Source organism: Phycodurus eques, chromosome 15, assembly GCF_024500275.1.
Source record: "Phycodurus eques isolate BA_2022a chromosome 15, UOR_Pequ_1.1, whole genome shotgun sequence".
NCBI lineage: Eukaryota > Metazoa > Chordata > Actinopteri > Syngnathiformes > Syngnathidae > Phycodurus > Phycodurus eques.
The window spans coordinates 1,807,930-1,827,368 of NC_084539.1; the positions used below are offsets into that span (position 1 = coordinate 1,807,930).

General features: G+C 48.2%; 1 protein-coding gene across 4 annotated transcripts in view; it reads left to right on the forward strand.

Annotated features, from left to right (window-relative positions):
- tln1 (talin 1) overlaps positions 1–19,439 on the forward strand; it is an 83,521-nt gene that overhangs the window by 59,842 nt on the left and 4,240 nt on the right. For all 4 annotated transcript variants that reach the window (XM_061699133.1, XM_061699132.1, XM_061699135.1 and 1 more), the window contains 20 exons: positions 64–225; positions 1,469–1,609; positions 1,953–2,134; positions 2,975–3,107; positions 3,201–3,302; positions 3,404–3,574; positions 5,996–6,244; positions 6,864–6,983; positions 7,077–7,223; positions 7,496–7,662; positions 8,670–8,853; positions 8,991–9,116; positions 9,635–9,751; positions 10,308–10,493; positions 11,100–11,207; positions 16,218–16,323; positions 16,519–16,643; positions 16,866–16,991; positions 18,139–18,201; positions 18,288–18,470. In XM_061699133.1, the coding sequence (XP_061555117.1) occupies positions 64–225; positions 1,469–1,609; positions 1,953–2,134; positions 2,975–3,107; positions 3,201–3,302; positions 3,404–3,574; positions 5,996–6,244; positions 6,864–6,983; positions 7,077–7,223; positions 7,496–7,662; positions 8,670–8,853; positions 8,991–9,116; positions 9,635–9,751; positions 10,308–10,493; positions 11,100–11,207; positions 16,218–16,323; positions 16,519–16,643; positions 16,866–16,991; positions 18,139–18,201; positions 18,288–18,470 (2,898 nt within the window). The remainder of the gene's footprint in view (positions 1–63; positions 226–1,468; positions 1,610–1,952; positions 2,135–2,974; positions 3,108–3,200; positions 3,303–3,403; positions 3,575–5,995; positions 6,245–6,863; positions 6,984–7,076; positions 7,224–7,495; positions 7,663–8,669; positions 8,854–8,990; positions 9,117–9,634; positions 9,752–10,307; positions 10,494–11,099; positions 11,208–16,217; positions 16,324–16,518; positions 16,644–16,865; positions 16,992–18,138; positions 18,202–18,287; positions 18,471–19,439) is intronic.

Consider the following 19,439-nt stretch of genomic DNA (forward strand, 5'->3'; position numbering starts at 1 on the left):
GTTTTCCCGGTTTAATATGACATACGTGCGTAATGGATTTACTCTCACCATCTCCTTGCTTAGGTGCTCTCTGCAGCCACCATTGTCGCCAAGCACACCTCTGCGCTATGTAACGCTTGCCGCCTGGCTTCCTCCAAAACTCCCAACCCCGTTGCCAAGAGGCAGTTTGTCCAGTCCGCTAAAGAGGTGGCCAACACGACTGCGAACCTCGTGAAGTCGATTAAGGTTTGTGGTAGAGTATACGTTTTATCGCGTTAATTGCCCAATAAATAGAAATCCACAATAAATGTATGCAATGTCAAGTGAAAGAAGCCAACACATCCCGCGAGTGATAGTTGCGTCGGGTTTTTAATCGACTGTATTGGAAACCTACAGAGTGCAGATACTGTATGCGCAGGATTTGATAATGAGACATAAATATTTTTAAAAATGTATATAATTTCTGAACTTTTTTTTTTCTTTATTATTAGTTCAATCAGACTTATGTACGTCACTGTTAAAATGCCTCGGGTGTACGTACGATGTACTTATCTGCAGCGATGCGCAGAAATGAAAATTGTTGACCGAAACCGGAACGCAAAACCGAGGGAGCCCGCGGCCGAAAGCCGAAACGGACTGAATGAAATTAGGCAGGAATAAGTCAAACTTTATTTGGAGGCAAAAAGTTTATGATACGTGACTAAAAGTGTCGTTTATTTGCTGTCACGGAGGCGATGATTAGAGACTTACGGTCACTTTTGCCTCTGTGGCTCGTCATCGTATTTAGCAGTTTTAGCTGTAGCTCGTAGCTAGCCAGCGCAACACTAAATAGCATGCAACATGCATTCCACCCCCAAACAGTGAGTTTGGGCAACAATAAGAACGCTCCGCTTGCGCTAGTAGCCACTAGCATGATGATGGAAAAACTACACACTTCCCAGAATTCATTGCGACATGCAAATTTGAATTATTACGGTAAAAAAAAGTGTTTATGTTACCAGTAGTTTGTTGAATGCATGTTATTTTAACATCCATGCGTATTCCACATTTATGGTTAATTGACAGCACTATGACACTATGTCATTATCAAACCCTGAGTGTAGGGTTTGCGTAATCAAGTGACCCTCCAGTCAATGCAACTGGGTATTCAGTGACGCTCTACGGGACATTGCTCAGACTCCTCGTTAGCTAGGCAACTCCACTACCACTTTACAACTGAATGGAATAGCAATGAGGGAGTTTCCACCCAACGACACTCCAAAAGAATGGTACCATACGTAGTTTGGGGTGTCCCTCTACCTTGGAGCATAAATAGTTGAGTTTCCCCCACAAAGACTGGCTAGTGCATCCTCGCTAAGCCTTGTTGCATGAACTGATGAAGCCTGCTCGAATGAGAGGCGAAATGTCTTCTGAGACAAACGGAACAGTCCCGTTGCGATCGAGTCAATGCCCCGAGCGTGCACACGGTCTACTCATTATTTCTGTTTAGGCTTTGGATGGAGCCTTCAATCAGGAGAACAGAGAACGGTGTAAGGCTGCAACTGGTCCCCTGATCGAAGCAGTGGACAACCTAACGGCCTTTGCCTCCAATCCCGAATTTGCTAGCATTCCAGCTCAGATCAGTCCTGAGGTACGTTCGCTCAATAACATCTCGTGTGACATGGATTTAACGTAAAATAGCGTAAGCTATTTTAATAATCACACACATTTGTTAGCAAACGCCTTTTTGATTCATGTGTATTGTAATGAATTTAAATGATGTTGTGTTTCAGTTAATACCTACTGTATGTGTTGATGTTGTGAGAAAGCATATTACATTTGTGTACAATTGTATTCTTCGGAAACTCAATTCCTAAGTTGGACCTTGAGGTGAGAAGCTGAAAAGGCGAGCTTTCGGAGACCCCCGCTCCAAACCCAATTCGCAAAAAAGTACTCACAGTTAGCATTTGTAACTTGTCATGATCTCACCTCAGGGTCATGCAGCCATGGAGCCCATTGTAGCAGCAGCAAAGACAATGCTGGAAAGTTCAACTGGCCTGATCCAGACTGCGCGCTCGTTGGCCGTCAACCCCAAAGACCCCCCCAAGTGGTCTGTGCTTGCTGGACACTCAAGAACTGTATCCGACTCCATCAAGAAACTTATAACCAACATGAGGTAACATCGTCCACGAATACAGTAGTTCAGCTCTTAGCATCTGACTCAGCTGACTCGAGGCACACCCCGAACTGGTCGCCAGCCAATCGCAGGGCACATAGAAACAAACAAACCATTCACATTCACACCTACGGGCAATTTAGGGTCTTCAATTCACCTACAATGCATGTTTTGGGGATGTGGGGGGGGGGAGACCCGAGTACCCGGAGAAAACCCATGAGAACATGCAAACGCCGGGTTTGAACCCGGGTCCTCAGAACTGTGAGGCAGATGCGCTAACCAGTCGCTCACTGTGCCGCCGCCGCCCCCCCGGTCGCAATTTGGAAATGCAAATAAATAATAATTTTGCCAGTACTTAACTCATCCAAGATGGAACTGTACTGCTTGTTTTACGATGCTTTAGGCTCACAAGTAACGTTTTTCAAAGGTAGTTCTTTTTTATCCTATAAATCAGATTTTCTAATTTCCTTGTCGAGTGTCATTAGATCACAAAACCTCCTGCCCTGAATAGTGTGCCTCGTCATTTTGTCACAATAAAACGCTTTTATGTTTTTTGTCACGCGCCGCCATAATTACAAGCACTAACTGGCTAATAGTAGGTAAACTAGATCTGCAAACAGTTCAGTTCTAAAGATAAAATGATATCCAATATGATAATATGTTGTTCGAGTAAATACTGTATTGCCACTTGACGTTTAGGGTCTCCTTAGGATTCTTTAAATTATCCATGAGAACATAAAATGACTGAACATTGAGGCTAAGGCAACTTTTTCTTATATACCGAATACGCTCTCGTCTCCTCTAATAGTCCAAATTTTCCATCTTGATTAATTGCAACAGAGAAAAGGCTCCTGGCCAGAGGGAGTGCGACGATGCTATTGAGGTTCTGAATGGCTGCATCCGTGAGGTCGACCATGCTTCTCTCGCTGCCATCAGCCAGCAATTAACACCCCGAGAAGATATCTCCATGGAGGTAAACGCCAACCGTATCTTGGCTGCGGATCGGATGACCTACTGCATCTGTGACGGCTCGTCCTAAACGCTCCGTATGTTTCGCGTGTTGAAGGCCCTTCATGAGCAGATGGCTGCCTCAGTCCACGAGATTAGCAATTTGATAGAACCAGTCGCCGTGGCTGCTCGCTCTGAGGCTTCCCAGCTCGGCCACAAGGTCAGACGATGGATCTCAACCCATTTTTGCGCCCTGCACACTCATCCTTCTGGGAATTGTGTTTTGAGCTTGTCGATGTATTGTTCTCACTCGCTCCACAGGTATCTCAAATGGTCAGTTACTTTGAGCCCCTTATCATGGCCGCTATCGGCACGGCGTCGAAGATTCTGAGCAGCCAGCAGCAGATGGCTGTCTTAGACCAAACTAAAACTCTCACAGAGTCAGCCCTGCAGATGCTCTACACTGCCAAGGAAGCTGGAGGAAACCCCAAGGTACTTTGTTTGCGCTCTCATCGACTGTTACGAAGGCGATATCACGCATAGTTTGAAAGCTGGATGTTCAATCGATCTTACCTGTCCGTGCTGTTATTAGAAAGCACGGCAGCTCGTTCCTATGCAGATGACTTACATTGACCTGCCATCCGAGAAAAAACATCCTTAGCGCTCGTGCTCAGTCAGCACTTACTTGATTCTTAAAAGGGATTTCACAGCTTGGATAGCCCGAAGCGACTTCAGTTTTAATTACAGTAAGATGGATGTTATCGCCCTGTCGTGGTCCCTAAGGCCCGTTGCGCACAAAGCAACAGAACCGAGTGAGACTGAACTGGCCAATTGCAAACAAATCAGCGAGCAACTGGCTCTCACAAAGCTGGCTACGAGCTGCATCGGAAAAACTGCGACGCCTGGCGTTTTGCGACAACAAGCGCATATATTATTTGGATATTCAAGAGGCTGTTGGAGAGACTCTCCAGACTTGGCTTAGGCGGATACGAAATTATCAATATCGTTAAAAGTTGTCGTGAAACACAATATAGAAATATTATTTATTTACACGTTAACCTTGACCTTGAAATGCTTCTTACGAAGCCGCTCCTTCGTAGCCCGGGCGGTGCGTTTGGGATCATTGTCGTGCTGAAAGACCCGGCCGCGTTTCATCTTCAATGCCCTTGCTGACGGAAGGAGGTTTTCGCTCAAAATCTCACGATACACGGCCCCATTCATTCTTTCCTTTCCACGGATCAGTCGTCCTGGTCCCTTTGCAGACAAACAGCCCCAAGGCATGATCTTTCCAGCCCCATGCTTCACGGTAGCCGAGATGTTGGATGCAACTCAGCATTCTTTCTCCTCCAAACACGACAAGTTGAGTTTTTAACCAAAAAGATCTATTTTGGTTTCATCTGACCACATGACATTCTCCCAATCCTCTTCTGGATCATCCAAATGATCTCCAGCAAACTTCAGACGGGCCTGGACATGTACTGGCTTAAGCAGGGGGACACATCTGGCACTGCAGGATTTGAGTCCCTGGCAGCGTAGTGTGTTACTGATGGTAGCCTTTGTTACTTTGCTCCCAGCTCTCTGCAGGTCATTCGCTCGGTCCCCTCGTGTCGTTCTGGGATTTTTGCTCACCGTTCTTGTGATCATTCTGACCCCACGGGGTGAGATCTTCCATGGAGCCCCAGTTCGAAGGAGCTTGTCAGTGGTCTTGTATGGCTTCCGTTTTCTAATAATTGCTCCCACAGTTGATTTCTTCACACCAAGCTGCTTACGTATTTCAGAGTCAGTCTTCCCAGCCTGGTGCAGGTCTACAATTTTGTTTCCGGTGTCCTTTGACAGCTCTTTGGTCTCGGCCATAGTGGAGTTTGGAGTGGGACTGTTTGAGGTCGTGGACTGTCGTCTTTTATACTGCTAACGACTCCAAACGGGTGCCATTAATACAGGTAACGAGTGGAGGACAGAGGAGCCTCTTTAAAGAAGAAGTTACAGGTCTGTGAGAGCCAGAAATCTTGCTTGTTTGTAGGTGGCTAAATATTTATTTAAATTAAATGACAGGCCTCTCTCATCTTTTTAAGTGGGAGAACTTGCAAAATCGGTGGCTGACGAAATACTTTTTCGCCCCACTGCATATGCAATGCAATGTGTGATGCTTCAGAGAGATGGAGGTATTTGTCCACTTGAGGACGCTATCCACACACTTTACATTAGCACATGCCTTTAAAAGGCAGGCATGCTCTGCTGAAGTGACATGAAATTGATCCCATGCGATTGTGCGAAAGTCGGGTGATGTACTGGCTAAACCATCAGGCACTGTGCCTCCTCGGCGTTGTAGGTAGCGCAAGGCATCGTGGTGCTTTCTGCTGCTTCACAGAATTCTTTGCAGTGCTCTTTTAACTATGGGTTGTAAAAAAAAAAAAAAAAAACTACCTCAGCGGATTGTAGAAAATCAAGCTAAGCATTGCTCTTTACTAGCATGTGTTCCATATTGTTACGTGCGTTAGCTTTACTGAACGTCGGGCTAGGTTGGTATTTTTGAATTTATTTCATCAAACTCTCACTGTGGCTTGTGGGCTAAATCGTGGCACTCTGGTAAGTCAACTGCATTATTAGCAGACTGAGGCAATTCTCGGTCAATTATCAGGCAGAAAAGTACCGGACCGTATTTGTTGCGTTCTCAGGATCTCTTTACGCTGTCTGTTCCAAATGTTGGAACAGAAATTGGCAGAAGGGCTTTTGGGTCGTCTGCACTTACAGCCTGGAATTTGTCGCAGAATGACGTAAAGATCAAGGAACTAGTGTCCTTAAATGTTTTTAAATCCATGACGTAAGAACTGGAAGCGGTTTCTATGGATTGTCAATGTTGTAGCTCAGGTGCAATTTAAGCATCATGAAGTCCAGTATGAATTTCTTTTCCAGGCAGCACACATGCAGGAGGCTCTGGAGGAGTCAGTCCAGATGATGAAAGAAGCAGTCGATGATTTGGGGGCCACTCTGGCAGAGGCAGCCAGCGCGGCGGGGGCTGTGGGCGGCATGGTGGACTCCATCAACGACGCCATCAATAAGATGGAAGATGCACCCGCACTCGAACCGGAGGGCACCTTTGTGGACTACCAGACGACAATGGTGAAGACGGCCAAGGCCATCGCTGTTACCGTGCAGGAGATGGTAAGGCTATTTGTGAACACGTAACTAATAGTGTTAACTTAAAAAGGTAGGTTGACGTGAGAACATTGATTGGCGTGCCACAAAACTGCCAACGACTGTGTGTTGGCTCGTGAGTTAGGGTAGTATTAATAATATACTGTATGTCCTCATGCTCTTTCTGGCTAAATTATTTATTCATTCACCTTCCGTTCCGCTTACGCTCACGCGGGGTCGCGGGCGTGCCGGAGCCTACCCCAGCTAGCTCCGGGCGAGAGGCGGGGTGCCCCCTGAACTGGTCGCCAGCCAATCGCAGGGGCGCATGGAAGCAAACAACCATTCGCACTCACATTCTCACCTGCGGGCAATTTAGAGTCTTCAATTAACCTACCGTGCGTGGTTTGGGGATGTGGGAGGAAACCGGATTGCCCGGAGAAAAGAACCCCGGTCCTGAGAACTGTGAGGCTGATGTGCTAACCACTCGACCACCGTGCCGCCCATTTGTAATTTTCGTCCCATTGTCTGATATCAAGAAATGTGAAATGTTTGTTCTTTGCTTAATATTAAAACGTGGCTGCTACATCTGGCTACATCTACATAAGTCTGAATTTTTTTTTTTTTTTTTTTTTTTTTTTTAATAAAGGTGACCAAGTCTAACACCAACCCTGATGACCTTGGCGGATTGGCCAACGAGCTGACTAATGAGTTTGGAAATCTGGCAAATGAGGCAAAATATGCAGCGATTACTGCTGAGAATGATGAGGTAAATATAATCAGCTGTTGTCTTTTCTATTGCCACGTGCAATTCCTGTACGTGTGCAGCACTTTTATCAGTTTTCACTCTTGTTTCTTCCAGATCGGTTGTCATATCAAGAAGCAGGTGGGTGAACTGGGTTTCAGCTGCACCGGTCTGGTGACCAAAGGTGGAGCTCTGCAGTGCAGCCCCAACGATTCATTCACCAAGAAGGAGCTGATCGAAAGTGCTCGCAAAGTCTCAGAGAAGGTCAGTTTGGCTTGTATTAGCATTTGTTCTCACAATATTCATTAAAAAAAAAAAAAAAAAAAAAAAAAAAAAAACAATTAGATGCAGATGAAAATAGCATTTTGTGCTTACCGAGTGGACTTCTCACCAGTAACCGAGAGCTTGTATAGGTTCACCTTGAAGTTGAACTTGAAAGGCAAATATAGGCTTTTTTTAAATTTATTTTATTTATTTATTTTATTTTTGCGACTAAGTGTCATCAGATTCCTGTCACAGTCCGGGTCCTCTTGTAGGTCTCGCACGTGCTGGCGGCCCTCCAGGCAGGCAACCGCGGCACCCAGGCCTGCATCACCGCAGCCAGCGCTGTGTCTGGAATCATTGCCGACCTCGACACCACCATCATGTTTGCCACTGCTGGGACACTAAACAGAGAGAATGCGGAGACCTTTGCAGACCACAGGTACTTTTTACTGCAGACGTACTTCATACATGATTTTATTTGCTGTTGTTGTTGTTGTAGCGGAGATGAGCAAGCTTTGAAGAGCAAAATAGCACTCAAATTATTACATCGACAGAAGGGCCGGAAACAAATGAGTACGTCATCGCTGCGATGTCGCTTGAAGGGGAACACAATGAACCTACGATTTAAAAGTACATTCATATCATCCATCTTTATAACATAACCTTTATTAGTCCCACAATGTGAACATTTGCATCATTTCGGCAGCAATAGTGGATGCAGGAAATGCAAAAATAGCATGCAAGAGAAAACATTTGACTGCGAATGCGTCCGCCAGGCTGATGCAATAAATAATTCAACAAATATTAAAGCCATCATTTATTAACGATGACAGAGTAATGATTACGTTGTGAAATTAAACGGTATGCAGATGTATATATATATATTTTTTTAATCCTATGACATAATATAGTGCAATAATTGTCCCACGGTAATGATCAAGACATAATATTTACAAAAAAATGGAAATTCAGACGAATTGTTCTGAAAGTGAATTTATTTTTTGTATAGGTTGGCAGCTCTGCAGACATAGCCATAAATGAAATGTTACTAATTATTGGCATACCTTTATCATTAATAATTGGTGGGAATTATTTTGTATTATATTTGTATTAATGTAGAAGTGCTTTGTGTTGCATTTTCTTTTTTTGTATGAAAAGTGCTTACAAATGCAGTTTGATTGAAAATTTCTCCAGGCGTTGCGGCTTTCAGGTTTTCGGGCTCGGCTTTTGCCAGTGTCGGTTTTTGGTTTTGCTGCAACCCGCACGCTTGGCTGTGCTGCATATCCCACAAATGCATGTTCCTTGGCACCATTTAAAGGGAAAACATCAGGCTTTCTAACGACGCGTAGACACAAAGAGCTTCTCTTCTTCTTCTGTAGATGTCAGTGTCTCCCTCTCTGTCTCTCGGCTTTCATACGAGTGACCTTTTGACTTTCCTGTGTATAGAGAATACATCCTGAAGACAGCCAAGGCTCTAGTGGAGGACACCAAGCTGTTAGTATCTGGCGCCGGAGCCAGTCAAGAGAAACTGGCTCAGGCTGCCCAGTCTTCTGTGTGCACCATTACCAAACTGGCTGATGTGGTCAAACTGGGAGCTGCCAGCCTTGGTTCTGAAGATCCAGAGACCCAGGTGTGTGCATGCAACTCCAATCCAATCCATTACTTTTTTGCTTTTTTTCCTATAAAGCACATATGAAACACAATGTGACTCAAACAAATGCAAATTCTCTGACAAACAATGTAATGGTTCTTTTGTTCACTCCGCAGGTGGTCCTCATCAACGCAGTGAAAGATGTGGCCAAAGCTCTGGGCAACCTGATCAGCAGCACCAAGGCAGCTGCAGGCAAACCTCATGATGACCCCAGCATGCTCCAGCTTAAGAATTCTGCTAAGGTCAAAACAAAAGGCACATCCACAGAAATCTGCTCAGTCAGTCGTGTTGACGTGGATATTGTCCTCTTTTATGTTTATGTTTATGTTGTCGTGTGCTACGAGGCACGTAAACGTGTATGCTTTAAAAAAAAAAAAAAAAAAAATCTAGATATAGATTTTTACCCACTCAGGGCCTGTTTTACTCAAGGTTTTTGTCAGTATAATATGTTTGTGGGGCTCTTTCCTACTTTCGCTTCCAGTTCCATCACTTCAAACCTCATTTTGCACTTTGGGTGCTCTCCCAAATGTTCGACGGTGTGAAAACCATCAGCGCAAAACCGTCTTTTCTTTTCGGTCTCGCTGTTTGGGGTCTCAATAAATCCGGCCCTCAACTTAATCCGGACAGAAGATTGCCTCGCTGGCAAGATGTGGGACTGTGTTCATTGGAATGAAATTAAGAGATATTTGGTGACTGGCATTCAATGACATGGTATTTTCTTTCTGCCCTTATAACCCGTATGATGTTTGTCTGCAAACAGGTGATGGTGACTAACGTCACGTCGCTCCTGAAGACGGTGAAGGCTGTCGAGGACGAAGCCACAAAGGGGACGAGAGCTTTGGAGGCCACGATCGAACACATCAGACAGGAGCTGGCTGTTAGTACTGACGCTTTTAACATGGAAATGGTATTTTGCCAGCGTGCAGAAGAAATCATCGAGAGCAGTGACCGGCTCGCTCCTCGATTACATCCCGTCAGACACGTTGGACGCACTTAACATTTTTTCATTTGAATTTCATTTGAGCTGGCACAGGTCACAGTTTCATCACACGCAACAGACATCTTAACGTCGGCCGCAAATTTGATCGACGTCGTCGATCGTCAACGCCAAGACAATCGATGGGTTCATTTGAGCTGACCTCGTTGGGTGTTTTGTTGAACAACTTGCACTACACGCTATGCATCGCACATACCTTTTAGGTTTTCGTGGCTAAAATTCTGACACCGCCCACGAGTTCAAACAAATACGTTTTCTGTGAACGTATTTTATTGGGTTGACAACGTCCGATGTTTTCGAGGTGGACATGAACGCCTTCAAATTTCATATGCAGGAAAAACCCCTGCGTGTTGCGAATAATCTACCACGATCCTCCACAAATGTACTTGTTATGGTCCGTACTAATTTGAGCCTATTTGTTGAATGCGCGACATAGATATTCAGTAGCTCAGACCCACCGGCAAAGACGACCACGCCGGAGGAGTTCATTCGAATGACTAAAGGGATCACTATGGCAACGGCTAAGGCAGTGGCCGCCGGGAACTCTTGTCGCCAGGAGGACATCATCGCCACTGCAAACCTCAGCAGGAGGGCCATTGCTGACATGCTGCACTCTTGCAAGGTAATTGGGAAATTCATACAGGGGACCATTGAAGCGTGGCACACTTGCGCGGCCATTGAACAAATTGCTCGTGCTCGTGCCACGAATAATAGCACGGGGTAAGGTTAAGGTGTCACGTCGCAGGTGTTTAGACACTAAAAGCCTCCTACTGCGGCACACGTCAGTAGCGCCGCCTTGCTCCTTTCGCACAACCTGTCCTGCCATTTTCTGTCCTCTCTCATCTTGTTCTGCTGGTCAGTTGTCGCATGCCCCCCCCCCCCACCCTTCCCCAAATAAGAACACGATTCGACTTTTGTGACATGACTTGCGGTCCAGTATCTAGACTGTCTAACAATTTTTCTGCTATGGTTCGCAGCCCTGTCCCCCTTGTCTGTTCTGTTCCTCCGTCTGTCCCCTAAAACCCTTTTCTGTCCAGCTGCATTTTCACTAAACATCAGATTAATAAAACAAAATAGCGGAGGGACTATTTCAAACGCCCCCGGTGTTGCACGGTAAAACTCTTCCAGCACAAAAGGTATTGTACGATTTCTGCATGGCCATGCGGCTGAACAGGACATATTAAAAAATAAATTAAAAAAAGACAATTCTTTTCATTTTCCCTTTTAGCAAGCTGCCTACCATGCAGAGGTGAATACGGAGGTCCGGATGAGAGCCCTGCGCTATGGCAACGAATGTGCAACTGGATACCTGGGACTCCTGGAGCATGTACTGGTGGTAAGTAGGGATGGGAAACTGGTGCCTTGATTCCAATATGATTCGAGGGCTCGACTGCTAATGACCCCCAAAAAGTCACACAAGTTAATTACAAACAAAAAAAGTTCCAGCTACAGTTACCCCATCAAGGAGACGGCTTATGCATCTTTTCCCCGCGTTTTAAAACAGTTCCCCCGATGTCTTAATAACACGCCGTCACGTCTCCGGAACTAGTTTAATAAACCTCTCTTTCTATCTCCTCCTCCCCCCCCCCCCCCCCCCCCCCCCCCCGCCCCCCCTCCCCCCCCCCACACACACCCTGTAAATGTTCATTGAAATTAAACTTCATTGATATCTGTGCAAAGCCGGTGAGTACGCGACACGAATAATGGCATAAGTGTGAGCTGCATCGGGTGGAATCATCTGTGTGAATACCACCACATGCCTGTTAACAGCATGTTTGCCGGCGTCAGAGCATTCCGGCTCCTAGACAGGGACCAGAAGTTTAACTCAACTAATGTGCAGTACAAGGGAGTGAGCTGTGACACCCAAATATGACTGACAATAAATCTCATACTTTCTCTCCTCCTGGCGGTGGGGCTCGAAGGCGAGCGCCCGGTGGCCGGGCCTGCACCCGTGGGGCCCGGCCGGGCACAGCCCGAAAGGGTAACGTGGGTCCCCCTTCCCATGGGCTCACCACCTGTGGGAGGGACCAAAGGGGTCGGGTGCAGTGCGAGCTGGGCGGTGGCCGAAGGCGGGGACCTTGGCGATCCGATCCCCGGCTACAGAAGCGGGCTCTAGCGACGTGGAATATCACCTCTCTGGCAGGGAAGGATCCCGAGCAGGTGTGCGAGGTCGAGAGGTTCCGACTAGATATAGTCGGACTCGCCTCCACACACCGCTTGGGCTCTGGTACCGGTCCTCTCGAGAGGGGTTGGACTCTCTTCCACTCTGGAGTTGCCCACGGTGAGAGGCGCCGAGCAGGTGTGGGTATACTTATTGCCCCCCGGCTCGGCGCCTGTACGTTGGGGTTCACCCCGGTGGACGAGAGGGTAGCCTCCCTCCGCCTTCGGGAGGGGGGACGGGTCCTGACTGTTGTTTGTGCCTATGCACCAAACAGCAGTTCAGAGTACCCACCCTTTTTGGAGTCCTTGGAGGGGGTGCTGGAGAGCACTCCCGCTGAGGACTACATCGTTCTGCTGGGGGACTTCAATGCTCACGTGGGCAATGACAGTGAGACCTGGAAGGGCGTGATTGGGAGGAACGGCCCCCCCGATCAGAACCCGAGCGGTGTTCTGTTATTGGACTTCTGTGCTCGTCACGGATTGTCCATCACGAACACCATGTTCAAGCATAAGGGTGTCCACACGTGCACTTGGCACCAGGACACCCTAGGTCGCAGTTCGATGATCGACTTCGGACTTGCAGCCACATGTCTTGGACACTCGGGTGAAGAGAGGGGCGGAGCTGTCAACTGATCACCACCTGGTGGTGAGTTGGCTCCGATGGTGGGGGAAGATGCCGGTCCGACGTGGCAGGCCCAAACGTATTGTGAGGGTCTGCTGGGAACGTCTGGCGGAATCCCCTGTCAGAAGGAGTTTCAACTCCCACCTCCGACAGAACTTTGCTCATGTTCCGGGGGAGGCTGGGGACATCGAGTCCGAGCGGACCGTGTTCCGCGCCTCCATTGCCGAGGCGGCCGACCGGAGCTGTGGCCGTAAGGTGGTCGGTGCCTGTCGTGGCGGCAATCCCCGAACCCGTTGGTGGACACCAACGGTGAGGGATGCCGTCAAGCTGAAGAAGGAGTCCTATTGGGCCTTTTTGGCCTGTGGGACTCCTGAGGCAGCTGATGGGTACCGGCTGGCCAAGCGGAATGCAGCTCTGGTGGTCGCTGAAGCAAAAACTCTGGTATGGGAGAAGTTCGGTGAGGCCATGGAGAAAGACTTCCGGACGGCTTCGAGGAAATTCTGGTCCACCATCCGACGTCTCAGGAGAGGAAAGCAGTGCACCACCAACACTGTGTATAGTGGGCATGGGGCGCTGCCGACCTCGACTCGGGACGTTGTGAGTCGGTGGGGAGAATACTTCGAAGACCTCCTCAATTCCACCGACACGCCTTCCCATGAGGAAGCAGAGTGTGGGTTCTCTGAGGCGGGCTCTCCTATCTGGGTTTGAGGTCATCGAGGTAGTTAAAAAGCTCCTCGGTGGCAAGACCCCGGGGGTGGATGAGATTCGCCCGGAGTTCCTAAAGGCTCTGGATGTTGTGGGGCTGTCCTGGTTGACACGCCTCTGCAACATCGCGTGGACATCGGGGACAGTGCCTCTGGATTGGCAGACTGGGGTGGTGGTCCCCCTTTTTAAGAAGGGGGACCGGAGGGTGTGTTCCAACTACAGGGGGATCCCACTCCTCAGCCTCCCTGGTAAGGTCTATTCAGGGGTGCTGGAGAGGAGGGTCCGTCGGGAAGTCGGATCTCAGATTCAGGAGGAGCAGTGTGGTTTTCGTCCTGGCCGTAGAACAGTGGACCAGCTCTACACTCTCGGCAGGGTCCTCGAGGGTGCATGGGAGTTCGCCCAACCAGTCTACATGTTTTTTGTGGACTTGGAGAGGGCGTTCGACCGTGTCCCTCCGGGAGTCCTGTGGAGGGTGCTTCAGGAGTATGGGGTACCGAACCCCCTGATACGGGCTGTTCGGTCCCTGTACGACCGGTGTCAGAGTTTGGTCCGCATATCCGGCAGTAAGTCGGACTCGTTCCCGGTGAGGGTTGGACTCCGCCAAGGCTGCCCTTTGTCGCCGATTCTGTTCATAACTTTTATGGACAGAATTTCTAGGCGCAGCCGAGGCGTAGAGGGGGTCCGGTTTGGTGGCCTCAGTATTGCATCTCTGCTTTTTGCTGATGATGCGGTTCTGTTGGCTTCATCAAGCCGTGAGCTCCAACTCTCACTGGAGCAGTTCGCAGCCGAGTGTGAAGCGGCCGGGATGAGAATCAGCACCTCCAAATCTGAGACCATGGTCCTCAGTCGGAAAAGGGTGGCGTGCCCTTTCCAGGTCGGGGATGAGATCCTGCCCCAAGTGGAGGAGTTCAAGTATCTCGGGGTCTTGTTCACGAGTGAGGGAAGAACGGAACGGGAGATCGACAGACGGATCGGTGCGCCGTCTGCAGTGATGCGGACTTTGTATCGGTCCGTTGTGGTAAAGAAGGAGCTAAGCCGAAAGGCGAAGCTCTCGATTTACCGGTCGATCTTCGTTCTTACCCTCACCTATGGTCACGAGCTGCGGGTCGTGACCGAAAGAACGAGATCCCGGATACAAGCGGCCGAAATGAGTTTCCTCCGCAGGGTGTCTGGTTTCTCCCTTAGAGATAGGGTGAGAAGCTCGGTCATCCGGGAGGATCTCAAAGTAGAGCCGCTGCTCCTCCGCATCGAGAGGAGCCAGATGAGGTGGCCGGGGCATCTGATTCGGATGCCTCCCGGACGCCTCCCCGGTGAAGTGTTCCGGGCACGTCCCACCGGGAGGAGACCCCGGGGACGACCCAGGACACGCCGGAGAGACCACGTCCTTCGGCTGGCCCGGGAACGCCTCGGGATCCCTCCGGAAGAGCCGGATGAAGTGGCTGGGGAGAGGGAAGTCTGGGCGTCCCTGCTAAAGCTACTGCCCCCGCGACCCGACAGTAGAAAATGGATGGATGGACTTTCTCTCCTTTTTTAACAGGAAATATTTGCATTTCCCCATTTAAAAAAAAAAAAAAAAAAAACATTCCGAAACACTCGCATTCATTATTTTGTCAGCTTTGTCGGCAGATAACTGGAAATGATATTGTTGCGTATGTGCAATAAATAAGCATAGTTCATCAACCTTTGTTGGTCCAACACCGCAACAAAATTCTCAAGCAAACACGGCAATGCACGGTCGTAAGCATAAGATTTCGAAGCACTGTTGAAAATACCGCAGTCGGTTCAATTTGGCTTTTTCGTTTTGAAGCGCAAACAACCAGAGGTGCTCGCAGGGATCGTTTCTTTTTTTTTTTTTTTTTTTTTTTTTAACCAGAGTGGGAGTCTGTCCTGGCGTTTGCACTGGTTTGGCGTGTTGCATGCGTTCCTGTACTATTGCGTGCTCACCTCTATCTTGTCATCTGAATAAACCTGAGCCGGGGTCGTGGCTGAGCCTTGTTAATACTTTGCAGCTGTCAGACATTTCTCCAAGCTGAATAGTAATGGCACGTCTAGCTCGGACAGTTTGAGGACACCGAATGAAAGTCAAATCAAAGTATGGCTACCCTGACCGAATTATGGAAATGGGCCTCTTGTGGTATAGTGTCAACACTCGCATATTCTCATGTGGAAGGTGCGGTAGATGAAAACTTGACTAAATGCTGCTTTCCTTCCCAAAAAAAAAAAAAAGTCAGGAAAAGCCTACTAGAACATTTTAACTTTTTTTGGGGGGGGGGGGGGGGGGGGCTTAATCATAGGCATTTGAAATGGTGGCAGATGTGCGCTGACTCCCATTTAATATGAGTTTGCCAGTTATAAGAGGGTGCGCACACTTGTGCCACCACGTGAACTCAGTTGTTTATTTCGACTTCCCCTCTCGAAAATATTTCTTTCACTTGAGTTGTTCATGTCACATTAATGGAGGGGGGGGGGGGGGGGGGGTTTGGTTTGGTCACGTTTAGCATTTCTTTGAAAATGAAATGTAGCCTATCAAGTGGGGGAGGGGGGGGGGGGGGGGCGCTGCCTCCTGTTAAGCAAGGTTTAGGATCCATAATGCGGTGCTACTTTGTCTCCGCTGGGAGATGGCGGAGGGAATGACGAAGTCAGAGAATCACCAGGGGCTTCTGAAGTGAAATGTGTTCCGCAGCGAGAGAACTCAATTCGATACAAATGCAAACCTGCGAACATTTAAGGGCTGGAGCAAATGACGAGGTGTGCGAAAGTCACGTGACAGGCGCAAGGAGATTCTAGATATGCGTTTGATATGTTAAATCGAATCTTTTTGTTTTTGTTTTGTTTTTGTTTGTTCCCTCCCTCTTTCAGGTTATCCAGAAGCCGTCTCACGATATGAAGCAGCAGTTGGCCAGCTACTCCAAGAGGGTTGCAGGCTCTGTGACCGAGTTGATCCAGGCGGCAGAGGCCATGAAAGGTATTGTGCCCGCCGCAATACTGATATGGTCAAATGTGTCGGATTTCAACACGGAACCCTCTCCCAATGTGCTGTTTTGTGTGTCTGTTTGGTCACACGACTCACGGCGTGTCCGTTATTGTGGCGTAATAAAATGCAACTTCGGGAAGTGCCATGTCTTCCAAAGTGCCGGCAAACATCCCAAGTGTGTTGCAGGCACCGAATGGGTGGATCCTGAGGATCCTACTGTCATCGCTGAGAATGAGCTGCTTGGCGCAGCAGCAGCTATTGAAGCAGCTGCCAAGAAACTGGAGCAGCTGAGACCCAGGACCAAACCCAAGGTCTTTATTGAGATATATAGAGATATATATATAGCAGCAGTATGTACAGTACATGGCATGTATCTCTTATCTTGTTATTCCTGACCCCTGTTGTCGAGTTGTTAACTTTCCCGAAATGAGGGCCCCCCCCCCCCCCCCTTTTCCGTTTTAACTGCTTCACAGCTCGTCACCCCTGTGGCGCGTTCCGTTTATTGACTGTCGGGTGTCCCTCTCCCGAAACAGGAGGCGGACGAGAGCTTGAACTTTGAGGAGCAAATTCTCGAGGCGGCCAAGTCCATCGCCGCTGCCACCAGTGCCCTGGTTAAAGCTGCTTCCGCGGCACAGAGGGAGCTGGTGGCTCAAGGGAAGGTACGGCTCACACCCTAACACCCGCAACCTTTCGCAAATGAACACTCCGCTACGAGCCCCGAACGATAACAATACCAAACATTGTTGTGAATGCTGCTGACTTATTTGCCTTCGAGGAAAAAGGAAGAAAAAGCATTTTAAAATTGAATGGTGGCGAAAGGATTTGAATTTCTTCAATCCCTGCACGGATTAGACTCAAAAAGGTGGTCTGAAGGATAAACAAAGTCTGATGAAACTAATACCACAAAACACAATTCGATTTTTTTCATATGTTTATGAAAAATAGCACGTAAACATTCATATAGCGTAGGGAGGAAAACGTAGGACAGCCACTAGTGTGTCCGTGGGCACACACACACCCCTGGGACTTTTTTTTTTTGCTGACTGTGTGCTGAGGTGTGGAACACCTCGGGATCCCCCCCCCACCCCCCGGAAGAGCTGGACGAAGTGGCTGGGGAGAGGGAAGTCTGGGCTTCCCTGCTAAAGCTACTGCCCCCGCGACCCGACCTCGGATAAGCGGAAGAAAATGGATGGATGGAATTTATGAAGCTACTTTGCAGAAGAACTCGAGGCCATCCGGCCAACAAGTTGAAGCTCAAAAAAGGATGGGTGTTGCAACAGGACAACGATCCAAAACACAGAAGCAAATCAACAACAGAATAGCTTCAGAAGAAGAAAATACACGCGCATGTTCTGAAGGCCTGACCTCAACCCAATCGAGAGCCGTTCACAGCAGACATCCCAGGAATCCCAAATTCCTCCTTATCGATCCGCACGTCTGAATGTTCCCGTTATTTTCGATACAAATTTGAAAACCTGAAATTGTGGGTGTGGTGTTAGTCGAAGCAGACTCTTGTTTGTTTTTTCTTTTGAATGAAATTAAAATCCGACTCCATTTTATGACCACTTTGTGCAGAAATGTAAGAAATTTTGACCCCAAGCATCTACAGCATGTCTCGTCCAGTTTATCCTTTTATTTAGCGGTAAAAGCCATCCAAATATACATGTTCTTGTGTGCCGTGCAAAATAGACATGCATGCGTTGTTTCCAGTGAGTTTTATCTTAATAATAACTAACTGGGATTCATTGCAACATGCGTGTAGACGGAATAACAACGTGACATTGTGAGCGTTTTACATGTTTCCAGGTGGGAGCCATCCCAGCCAATGCAGTAGACGATGGACAGTGGTCTCAGGGTCTGATTTCTGCCGTGAGTCTCCCGCATCCAGCGTCAAATACCTGACCGCAGATTATCCTCGCCGACTATATAACATGTCAACGCTTTTGACTCCTTAGGCTCGAATGGTAGCCGCGGCCACCAACAATCTTTGCGAGGCTGCCAACTCGGCGGTTCAGGGGCACGCAAGTGAGGAGAAGCTCATATCTTCCGCCAAGCAGGTGGCCGCCTCCACTGCTCAGCTGCTCGTGGCCTGCAAGGTCAAGGCTGACCAAGACTCCCAGACCATGAAGAGGCTTCAGGTTAGCACAGCAGGCCAACGTGTACTGTATAGGACTGCACGCTGTTCGAAAAGGGACATTGCGATTGTCTTTATCCCATTGCAATGTTACAAAATGGAGGATAAGGTACACGTAACATGAAAACCAGCCCACATTCTTTTCTTTTTCCCCTCTCTAGAAAACCTGTGCCCAGTAGAGTAGTCCTCCGTATGAAGTCTACCAGTAGTATTGAGCAATAGTTCAGCCAGACAGGAAGTTAAAAGGATTTATTTTCATGCCCATTTATATTGTAAAGGCACGAGCACATTCCTAACACTATTCCTTTGTTTTCAATCGATGTGAATGTGAGTGCGAATGGATATATATGTATGTAAGAACGCACGAGGAATTTGTCGCTGGCAGTTGGAGCCGCTCACGTACGACGATAGCCGTTCGGACGAAAGGATACTTTGGAGACATAAAAACAAACTACGGAGAGTCACTCAGCTTCGAGCAATTTAATGGCAAGAGGGAAGAAGCTGTCGGTTTGTCATTTACGAAATGCCACTCGCTAACTTTGTTGATCAACGATTGCTGACATGTCAACTATTTCGTGCGCGAGACTATGACTTCGACTTCCGCATTGGGCGCTGTTTGCGCCGATCTAATTTAAGCGCGAGCGACGTTTCAGTGTAGTTCACCAATCAAACGACAAAGGGAGGTCACATGGCCTCACGCGACGTCTTCTATTGGGCTTCCCGGCCATCGGCGTGAACACTATTAGCGTCTTCGAACAACCCTGTTCCAAAAGAAATTGCAACTGAGATGCCACGAAACGGTTCCACCTTAATTGCGCCTTGAGGGATCTGCTCGTAACTCAAGGCATTGCTTGTAAGTCAAGGCGAAAAGAATTGGCTTCGCGACAGCTCGAGGAACTCATAAATTACGGGGTCGCTGTCAAACTGAAACTTGGGCTACTTCCATCAAGTTGAAGGCGCAACTATCTGATGT